We start from the raw sequence: 10,719 nt of genomic DNA on the forward strand, positions 1-10,719 counted from the left end.
TACCTGCACAGCCACAAGTCATTATGGGCTCTGGCCTGGTTGGACAACGCGGCGACTCTAGACACGCGGTGCTAGCAGATGTAGAAGAACGGTAGGATTGGATGGGCACCGACAGGGGATCAGAGGGACCCGTTGAAAGACCATGTTTTGATCATCCGGTCTTCAAACACCCTGAAGTGCGAGGACATACCCGGAGGCGATGAAATCTTGTGGGGAACGTGTGCAAAACTCTGCAGAGTACCCAAACCTAATCGATTAGCTGTGTCCATGGTCATGGACAACTTGAGCCGAAGGCATTGAAATTTTCCTGAACTCTCAACACAATTTAATAATGATGTGGGAATTATTGACAACTCGGGTACGAGAATTGGTTGGCGGAACCATCTCGTTAACAACCAACAATGTAGTAATATTTTTCTTTAACCCTCTCTAGATGTAGTAGAACACTTGCTTTTCGCTAAACACTTATAGCCCCACATGCCATATATGCATGTAGAATAGATGATTATTATTTCACCCCCCTCTCTTTGATGACTTGCTGGCATATTCCATATGCCGACCTACACGGCTGCAACGTATCATGTTGCAGAGTATTTTTCCGACCAGGAGTGAGGCTACGATCTACGCTCGGTGATATGCCCTGGAGTCGGATGGACTCGTCTACCTTTGAAGCTTCCGCTAGTCTTCGTTAGTTATCTCATGTGATGGCCTTCAGCCACTTTATTGTAATTCATTATTGTAATAAAGTACTCGATATGAGATTTCGATTAATAAAGCTATGTGATTGAACTCTTGATATATACATTGATGTATTGTGTGTGTACCAGCATGATCTTGGGATGGTACAGAAAAACCAGAGACTTGGCCGTTTCAGATCGGGTCGCTACAGATATGGTATCATCGCCAGGTTGACCGTAGGACGTAACCTCTCAGAATGGAAAAGCCTTAGGAAGAAAACTATTTTTCTTATGTCTATAAATCTTCTATTTCTTCTTCTACTCATTTTTGACTTCTCTCCGATGTTCCAATTTTTTTAGATGGCCACCTTCATCCCAGTTAAGTTCACAGAGTTTTGCCAGCCCGACGCCACTATGTCTTTCGGAAAGGAGCTGATGTAGATCACCAAGGACTTGAGGATTGCTCTGCCGACTATCACAGGGAAGCCTACTTCGTCTTACCCGGAGGATTCACGCTACAGGATTGAGGTGCAAATCCCCGGAAGGACATTCGAGCCGCGCACTGAGCCTGTGGACTTCAAGTTCATCACACCCAGCTGGATTCTCGGAAGGGACATGGCGGTCCATTGTGCACTCGGACGTATCAAGGAAGTGTACAGAGGCTGCCCTATTTCACCGGACCTATTCACGGTATCCCGGAGAGGAGAAGATGGACAAGTCATCTCAATCAAAACCAAAGACGCTCTCCTATCCTATGCCCAGACCTTGGAAAGCACAACGGGACTCTGGAGCATCATGTGCTCAAGGACGCCAGGAAGATCAAGCAACTGTCGCTCCGCGAACTCGAACTCGAAATCGAAGAAGCAGCCCGGGAAGCCCACTATGAGCACGAATTGGAGGTGAAGGACTTCTTGGAGAGGATCGAGAAACTGAAGGCTTGTGTCGCATATCTGGAGGAAGAACTGGACATGGGCGAGAACCTTCACCCTGAAGGAGACGTAGCCCCCTTGATCAGCAATGAGGAGGACTACGAAGCAAGCTCCACCGAAGGACCCACCGCCATGCTTTTCCGAAGAGGACACTTAGACTAGTCCACCAATTTATCTTATCGTTAAATGCTTAGGCCGATGTTTAGGTTATTGAACTTGTATCCCAGTGTGTGAACCTTTTGTGGTGATAATGAGTAAATGTGTGGTGTGATACTTGTTTGTTGCATTTCATATGGGTAGTGTAATTACTCTTTAGACCATTGTTCTATGCTAACTCCACCCCTCTACAAACACCAGATGCCTCCGAGACGTGACCCTGCTTCCAGCTTCCCGCCGGAACTCACACAGTTGATTCAGCAATAGAATACCCTGATGCAGCTGGTCATTCAGAACCTGAACAATAACAACAACCATCATCCACCCCAGGCTGACAATCTCACTCGTTTCTTGAGGTTGAACCCTCCGACTTTCTCCAGCAGTATTGAGCCCATTGTGACAGATGATTGGCTCCGCAAGATGGAGCGAGAACTAATCACTGCTGGATGTAATGAAGCTGAGAATGTGCTCTTTGCCGCACATCAACTTGAAGGCCCTGCAGCTGCATGGTGGGAGAACTACACCACCACATACCCCATTGCTGGAGTCACTTGGGAGCAGTTCAAGCAAGCCTTCCGCACCGCTCATGTCTTAGTTGGGGCCATGAGTCTGAAGAAGCGTGAGTTTCACTACTTACGCCAGGGAAATCGCTCTGTGGCTCAGTATGTTGATGAATTCAGCATGCTCGCTCGCTATGCACCTGGAGATGTGGCCGATGATGCGGCCAAGCAGGAAAAGATCTTGGAGGGACTCAACGATGAGTTAAGCATTCAGCTGACTATAGCCAACTTCAACAACTACCAGGAGCTGGTAGATAAGGCCCTCATCTTGGAGGGGAAACATCAGCAGATGGAGAACCGCAAGCGGAAGTATGGCAATGGGAAGTTCAACTCCGGCACTCAGCAGAAGCCTTGCTACACCCCCTATTCAGGGAATACCGGGACTGGATCCGATAAGTTTGGAGGACATGTCCAGCATAACCACCCAGTGCACAACCATGGAGGAAATGGGAACCACCGCAACAACAACAACTTCAAGAATGGCAGTACCGGCGCTCTGCATCATTCCGCTCCACCTCAGAAGGACCTGACCCATATCACCTGCTTCAAGTGCCAGAAGACGGGACACTATGCTACTGAATGTCCCAGAACAAGCAGGGAAATGGAAACGTCAACGACAAGCAAAGAAGCCCAATCCTTTTCCCCGAGCTCAGGTGAATCACATTGATGTTGAAGAGGTCTATGATCATCCCGATACTGTGGTTGGTAAGTTTTTGCTAAATTCATGTCCAGTATTGGTACTTTTTGATTCTGGTGCAACACATTCATTGATATCAAGGGTAGTTGTGGAAAAGTATAGTTTGCCAACTAGAACCCTCAGCCAGCCTATTAAGGTCAGTTCCCCGGGAGGCATGATGACAGCCGGGGTAGGATGCCATGCTTTGAGTATCAACATTGGGAACCATAAGTTTCCCACCGACCTCATCGTATTAGAGTCTCGGGGATTGGATGTAATCCTAGGCATGGATTAGTTGGCCAAGTACGAAGGGAATATTGATTGTGCCCTTAAGTCTATTTTTCTCACCACCCCCGAGCAAAAGCGGATTAAGTACGTATCCCAGCGCCCGACACAGAGTAATCTGGTAAACTCTCTCATGGGAGTAGTCCACGAGGAAGTACCGATTGTGCAAGAATACCCAGATGTATTTCTGGAGGAATCGCCGGGCATGCCACCGGATAGAGAGATTGAGTTGCTGATTGAGCTATTACCCGAAACAGCCCCGATATCCAAGAGACCCTATCGGATGCCCACAAATGATTTAGTAGAAATAAAGAAGCAAATTAAAAAGTTGTTCGACAAAGGGTATATTCGCCCAAGTTCTTCACCCAGGGGAGCCCCAGTGCTCTTGGTTGAAAAGAAGGATAAGTCCTTGAGAATGGTAGTCGATTATCGTGCATTGAACGAGGCGACCATCAAGAACAAGTATCCCCTGCCGATGATCAATGACTTGTTTGACCAGTTCGTTGGAGCCCGAGTGTTCTCCAAGATCGATCTTCGATCCGGTATCATCAGCTGAAAATTCGTGAACAAGATATACCCAAGACATCCTTCACCACCCCGTATGGTCTGTATGAGTACACGGTCATGTCATTTGGACTGACTAATTCTCCGGCATATTTTATGAATCTGATGAACAAGGTATTTATGGAATACTTGGACAAGTTTGTCGTGGTGATGACATACTGATATTCTCCAAGAATGAGGAGGAACACAAGGAATACTTACGTCTGGTTTTGGAGAAACTTCCCAAGCATCAGCTGTATGCGAAGTTCACCAAATGTGAATTTTGGTTGAAGGAAGTCGGATTCCTCGGACACGTCATTTCAGGAGAAGGAATAGCAGTGGACACTGCCAAGGTCGCAGCAGTCACCGAATGGGTAGCACCCACTTCAGTTAACACTACTAGGAAAATGGCTATAGATCATATAGACACTAATGGCGCTCCACACACTCGGTGCGCCACTACTATATAGCAGTGGCGCACCATGTGCACGTGTGCCATTAGTGTGATGGACACTAATGGCGCTCCACACACTCGGTGCGCCACTACTATTTTTTTTTTTGCAAAACTACTAATGGCGCACCACTAGCTGGTGCGCTATTAGTAACCAAGGTTACTAATGGCGCATTTGTAGGTGGTGCGCCAGTACTATAAATTTTTTTTGCAAAACTACTAATGGCGCATCACCAGGTGGTGCGCGATTAGTAACGAGGGCCCCAACCCAAACAAGCATCAAAAATTCCCCCAACCAACGCCTCCTTCTCGGTCTCTCCCTCTCCCACCGCCGCCGCCCGCCACCACCTACACCTTCAAGTGTCGCCGCCACCCACCACAGGGGGCCTCCGTCCTCTCCCACAACCGGCGTATTCCTCTCCCACCTCGCCCCCACCCTCTCCTCCTCACCTCACCTCACCTTTTCGTATTTAACTGTTTCTATCACCTTCTTGTATTTCACTAGAGCAGGATAATCTGTCGTCGGCCGATTCCGGCGCCACCCCGCGCCGCAGCTCACCGGCCCGGCTCCTCATCTCCCCCCTCTACCGATTCGCCGCATCCGCCCCGGCCTCCTGCCCCCGCGCACGCCACCTAGGCAAACCCTAGCTCGCCGGTGCGGCGGTGCGGTGGCCGTGTTCCGCTCCTCCTCCCCAGCTCCGGCGCCCCCGCCTCGCTTACTCGGCGAGGGCTTCCTCCGCCACGACTCCTTCTTGTCCCACGGCGGTGGCGTTGGCCGTTCCTCCTTCGTCTTTGCCTCGGTAATCCCTCGGTTCTTCCCCCCTTTCTCTCTCTCTCTTGCTCTGGGTGACACGGCCAACGAGCCGTGGCTGATTATGGGGCCATTGCTTGGCTACTAGTCCCATGGTCGTTGAATGGTTGCTCAATTCCTGCTCTAGCGTGTCTGTATCGCTGCTGGCTGTGGTTTTATGTTGATGACATGGTTGTAAGTGATGGTTGTGTACATGGTTGTTATTAGCTACTGATGCCATGCGTTACTGGGTTCCTAGAGCTTCCGATTGTATTTCTATTCTGTGGTTAGCTATAGATCATGCATAGTTGTCTTTCCTGTATTTTGTACTAGTTAGCTAAGGACCATGCTTCTGTTCCATGGTTTCTAATGGTAGCTAAATTTCTACTTAATGGGATTGGCCACTCTATTTTTTTTGTAACGGGCTTGGTGGTCATTATCCATATCCTATACTAGTTGGTGCGCTCCATGGATGGATGGCTTGGATGGAAAAACTTTAGCACTCCCTCCGTTCACAAATACAAGAATCATGTATCCTCGTTCCGGTGTTCTGAAATAGACAAATTGGGTGCAAACTCTGAGCGATCTCGAACCCCGATCTGGATCGGGATCCGAAGCTCAAGGTGTCTGGCTGCTGGATAGGGTTTCTATATGCCGTAGTTACATGTTTTCTCGTAATTTATTGTACCAAGCAGAACCGCACAACCGCACAACAGCAGAACCTGTATAAAAACTTGTTGCATATGTGATAACTCAACTCTGATAGAGCTGGCAGAAGAAGGTTGTAATATTGAGAGTTCATAAACACAAGTGTTGCGCCGTTGCTTGTGTTCATTATCTGTAGCTCTGGTTGCTGATAAATAAGGGAACAACAATCCTGGAATATGCTACAAATCTTGTTATAATGGAGATCAAGATGATCAGGGTTATGGACTCTTCGCCATAGAAACACAGTCAGACTCTTACTAGTTATTAAAATAATAGGTGAAAGCTTGGTCAAGAAATGAAGCAATGATGCTAAGTAACACTTGCTATAGGATTCTGGTCCACTTTAAAGCTTCTGAATATAGGATACCAATATCAAGTGATTCTATTCACAGTATTTTGATGTGTACTCCGGATGTTACATAAGGTAGTGTGAGTGTGATTCCCTACTTTTGATTCTCTAAAAGAAGGAACCTTTAAAATCATTTTGATTCAGGTTGAGTGACTGATTTTCTCGAAGAACATCCTACCTGATGAAAGGACGCGATGTTCAGGTCATCACTGTGAAGTAACCTTGCATAAGGTTTGTTCTGAAAAAAGTGATGGAAGCTACCCTCGACATGTAAGTTGCTGAAACAAAGCTACAGATCTAAAAATACTGTTATCATTTTTTCCAAGATTGCAAACAGTGATTTGCTATAGATATAAATGCTTATCTGTGCATCCAATGATAAATAATTACCTATTTAGTTTCGTTGAAGTCTTTGTTTGTTTCAATAATTTATGACGATTCATCCCCTCATATTTTTGTTAACTGTTCAGATATGTTTTTACTACAAAAGGAGAATAATATGGCACCGGCTGAAACATGTAGTGCCTGAATGTGCACAATGTAAGCTGGATGAAAACAGAACGGCGGAGTCTATTGATCCTTCAAAGATAGTGATAAGTTGGAGTATTTGGCCATCAACGAGTAGGTTGATGCTATGCTTCATCCACCCTATTTTGTGCGTCTCTGTCAGTTTCTTACATAAAATGTATCTTCAGTGCCAACAAAAATATAGCAGAGTGGATAGTAGGTTTTTTAACTAGCATCATGGCAGTGTATCCTAGATAATAGCGACTGAGTGTTTACAGTTTTCTAATAGACAAGAGCTGAGAATTACAATAAAAACATGGTCAGCTTATTTAGTATTGGGTTGATATGATTGTTCAATATTGTCTGATGAGGGAGTATTATAAAGCCTTAAGTGTATTTTGATTGGATGTGTATACATTTTCGTGTTTAACCCTGTGCGTGCTGTGTAAAATTTGTGTTGTTCAAATCTTGTGTGTTGTCTAGCGGTAGTGTTTTTGTTGCTTCAACTTGTTAATGGTGACGCCTGTTGCCAAGAGCTATTCGACTGTTGGCATTCTCGACGTGGCGATGATTCTGAGGATACCACCAGTTGTTTTATTACGGTGCCTAGGACAGTTATGTCATTTTAAGTTTTTTGTCGCAAAGTGCAGGTTATCTTATCTGTAGCAAGATTTGTACATTTGATGTTTCAGAATTTTGCGCATTCACTTGTGAGCTCGACACTTCAGACGGTTGCTGTAATCTCTGCAGATTGTAAATTTTAGATTTTCTTTGACAAGAAAGAACAAAAACTAGCACACCCTCTGATTCATATTACTTGTTGTAGCTTTGTAGCACGATCATAGGAAGTGCAGTAACATAGGCAGGCTCTGCTGCCTGTGTTATTTCCTTGGTTTTGGGGAGAATTTGATGCCACTTTGTTCGGCCCGTGCATTTGGCATCAACAAATGTATTATGATGCAGGGTTTGTAGCTCGGATCATGTTCGATCATTCATAGCCATTATCTTATATGTATATATGGACCATTGATAAACAGAATTTCTCATTGCTGTCATTATCATTTGTTTGTGTACAGGGCATTGCATTGTGGGGGTGTGGCTACATGGATATGTCCTTCGCCCATCCAGTTGCCCTGTTTGTCGTCGCCCCATAACGCTGCTGGTACCTTCTCATGTTGCTTCCCTGCTGCGTGATGAGCCAGAAATTGCTACTGTCATGAACCGAATTGAGCAGTACAATGGCCGTTTTGACGGCAGTGGTGGTAGATATTTGTTTGGCAATGTGTCAGTCTCTAGGTTGATGTGCTGAAGAAAAAAAGATAAAACATCTACAAATTTCATCACTTGCTGCTGTATGATAAAATATTTTCTTGTGTCACTCGTTCACATTGCTATCTAACTTAGGGCATGTAGAATGGTTGATAAGGCAGCCTTATCTTAAATTCTTAATCCTGCCATGTAATTTAGATATGTCAAAAAAATATGGTGTACAATGGGTTGTCTCATAATCTTATCTCTATTAACTTGATATCCCTAAAAATGTGGTGAGATATTTGTTACTAAGAGATCATCTCTTATATCTATTTTAGCTTGCAGTCCAAGCTGATAGCCATGTGAGGCCATTGCTGCTCGTTTTTGTTGGCATCTTGTGTTACAAAGAGTTTCCACATGATTGCCACTATTTCTGTTCTTCTTATCCGCACATGCAACACAATAAAATGACACATCTGTGTGCATCACATACATTACATTACTGCTATTTCCACTCCTTCCCAAGCGCTTATCTTCCTTTCAACAAGAGTATTTGTTTCATTTATTGACCTTTATTTTTTCTACAACAAACTTTAGGGCCAAGAATTGGGTATTTTCCATTGTTGGTGTCGACTATACAGGCTCATTTCAGCAGCTCACTCCCACTAGGTGTTGATACTGTTTGGTTTGAGTATAAAGGGCTGCCACTGAAATGGTAACATATGTTATCTCCTACTAATATCAATGATGGTCTATTCACCTTATTAAATCTTCAGAACCCATGTTATTGTTGTCGCTTTTATTTGCTGACAGTCCTTTTTAAGTTCGCATTGTTAGGTGTATACCCAGTGGTGTTCTTTTCGACCTTCTCTGTGCAGATACCGAAAGGCCATGGAATCTAACAGTAAGCACTTTTGTTTAGAAACATTTTCTTTTATGATTTTTTTAATTTGCAAGGTGTTTTTCTGGTGTTGAAGGTTCGTTTACTTAACTCAACAATTAAGTTCAATAAATTACCAATTAGACTGCATAAATATTTATATGCTTGCCACACTTTTTGTAATCCTTGCTTAATTGCAATCAGCCATCCATCAGTGCACGAATAGTAGAAACCAAGTTTTTAACCATTTACTCTCAGAGGTACATTTTCGATTGTATTTTTTGAAAAATTAGTATTTCTGAATAAACTTTTGTTGGTTGACCTGAGGATCCTTTCCCTGTGCAAACTTTTGTTGGTTGACCTGAGGATCCTTTTAAATTGCAATCTTTCTCCTGCTGATCGATTGACTCGAGTGACCCATAAAGAAAATTACTTTTGTAATTGCAAACAAGTGAAGCTACACCTAGAACAAAAGATTGGGAGCTCCCTGCTGTGGTAGACCCCCCCCCCCCCCCCCGCGCCCCCGACGGCCTATAGATCCTACACGGCCCACGCATGCCTCTTCCCTTCTTGCCATGTACATAGCTTACTTGTTATGTTGTCGCGATTAGATAAATTTCTATGAACATCGTCATTCTATTTGAGCGTATTGGTTGGTGATTAGTCGAAAAAGGCATAAATTGGAGAAGAAAAATTGTAGCTTTATTCTACTATAAAATATCTAGGGGCTCCTAATCTGCACTAGCTTACTCATTGGCTCACGAACATGAACATATACTGCTATGCTTTATATGCCTAATTTTTTTAAGTTCTCTTTAACTTTTGCATAGTATTTTGTTACCAAGTAGAACAATCAAGACATACACAACCCCCTCTCTCTCTATCACACACACACACACACACGCACATTCAGGACATACATAATGGTTGGTAATCGAGCCGTTGGCGATTTATTGTTTGGAAGTGTGGTGGCGGTCTTGTGTTATTGTGACTAATCATCATCTTGCTTGAGGATGTGATTGCAATTCTGTGTTGGGCTCCTTTTTGCAGTGCATGCACCATTTATTTGTGCAATCCATATTCTGATGTCTACACCCCATTGCATGTCCGTCCACAAGGCTTGTCTTGTTGTCCCTATGGTCCGGTGTCGACAAACCCTAAATTATAAAACCTTGGCTTTTAGGGTGCCTCGGTGTTGATAAAAACCTAAATGATGAAAGCTTAGGCTTTTAGGGTGCCTCGGCGTTGACAAACCCTAAATGATAAAAACTTAGCTTTTAGGATGCCTCAGTGACAGACAAACCCTAAATGATGAGACCATGATCTTGTTCCTTGACAATAACCAACTTTCTGACCAAACTTTTTTCCTATATAGAGCGAAACATGGCTCACAACGATGAGGCCGGCGGTCCGGGCAAGGCATTCTGGGAGCTATCCCAGGAGATGGAGGAAGAACTTCACCGCTATGAGGACACCGCGGAAGACACCGATCCCGACTAGATAACCCCTAGTGACGTCGGGATGACATCACTGATAGTGCTGCCGAGGATGCCACCACTGATGATGGCAGCGCACACACAGATGGTAGTGATGCCCGCAGATGTCTTCTATGTGATGGTAGTTTAGATGATCGATATCGATTTGTAATGTGAAGACAAACTCGCTACTCGTGGTCTTGAGACTTGTAATGTTCTAACTTTGTTCGGTATTTTAAATTCGGAGACTAATATGATGAATTGTATTCGGAGACTAATCTTCTATTATATTCGATAAATCTGCTGCTTATATGTTGTGCTCTCTATATTCTGTGCAATAATATGTGTTGTAATCTGTGCAAATATCAGAAAAAAATACCTAATATTCATACTAGTGGCGCACTTCAAAAGCACACTATTGGCGCATCGTCAACTAGTGCGCCATTAGTAAGCCAGAGCACATGGGTAGATATGACTCCTGG

At 44.3% G+C, this 10,719-nt stretch overlaps 1 protein-coding gene across 7 annotated transcripts; it reads left to right on the forward strand.

The window, feature by feature from the left end:
• Positions 1-4,552: 4,552 nt before the first annotated feature.
• On the forward strand, positions 4,553-10,441 carry LOC123425807 (autophagy protein 5-like). Of its 7 annotated transcripts, none has more exons than XR_006621907.1 (8): positions 4,553-4,687; positions 4,783-5,077; positions 6,269-6,394; positions 6,595-6,749; positions 7,458-7,793; positions 8,480-8,597; positions 8,707-8,786; positions 10,138-10,441. XR_006621907.1 is itself a non-coding variant. In XM_045109561.1 (8 exons), the coding sequence occupies exons 4-8, from the start codon at positions 7,579-7,581 to the stop codon at positions 10,264-10,266; spliced, it is 417 nt and encodes a 138-aa protein (XP_044965496.1). In that variant the 5' UTR covers positions 4,567-5,077; positions 6,269-6,394; positions 6,595-6,749; positions 7,458-7,578; the 3' UTR covers positions 10,267-10,441. The 7 variants fall into 7 exon arrangements, 3 of the variants coding, with proteins under 3 accessions (XP_044965481.1, XP_044965489.1, XP_044965496.1); XM_045109561.1 differs by having other exon boundaries at positions 4,567-5,077; positions 7,458-7,595; positions 7,708-7,793; positions 8,720-8,786; XR_006621903.1 differs by having other exon boundaries at positions 4,555-5,077.
• Positions 10,442-10,719: the final 278 nt, after the last annotated feature.

Source organism: Hordeum vulgare, chromosome 1H (assembly GCF_904849725.1).
Source record: "Hordeum vulgare subsp. vulgare chromosome 1H, MorexV3_pseudomolecules_assembly, whole genome shotgun sequence".
NCBI lineage: Eukaryota > Viridiplantae > Streptophyta > Magnoliopsida > Poales > Poaceae > Hordeum > Hordeum vulgare.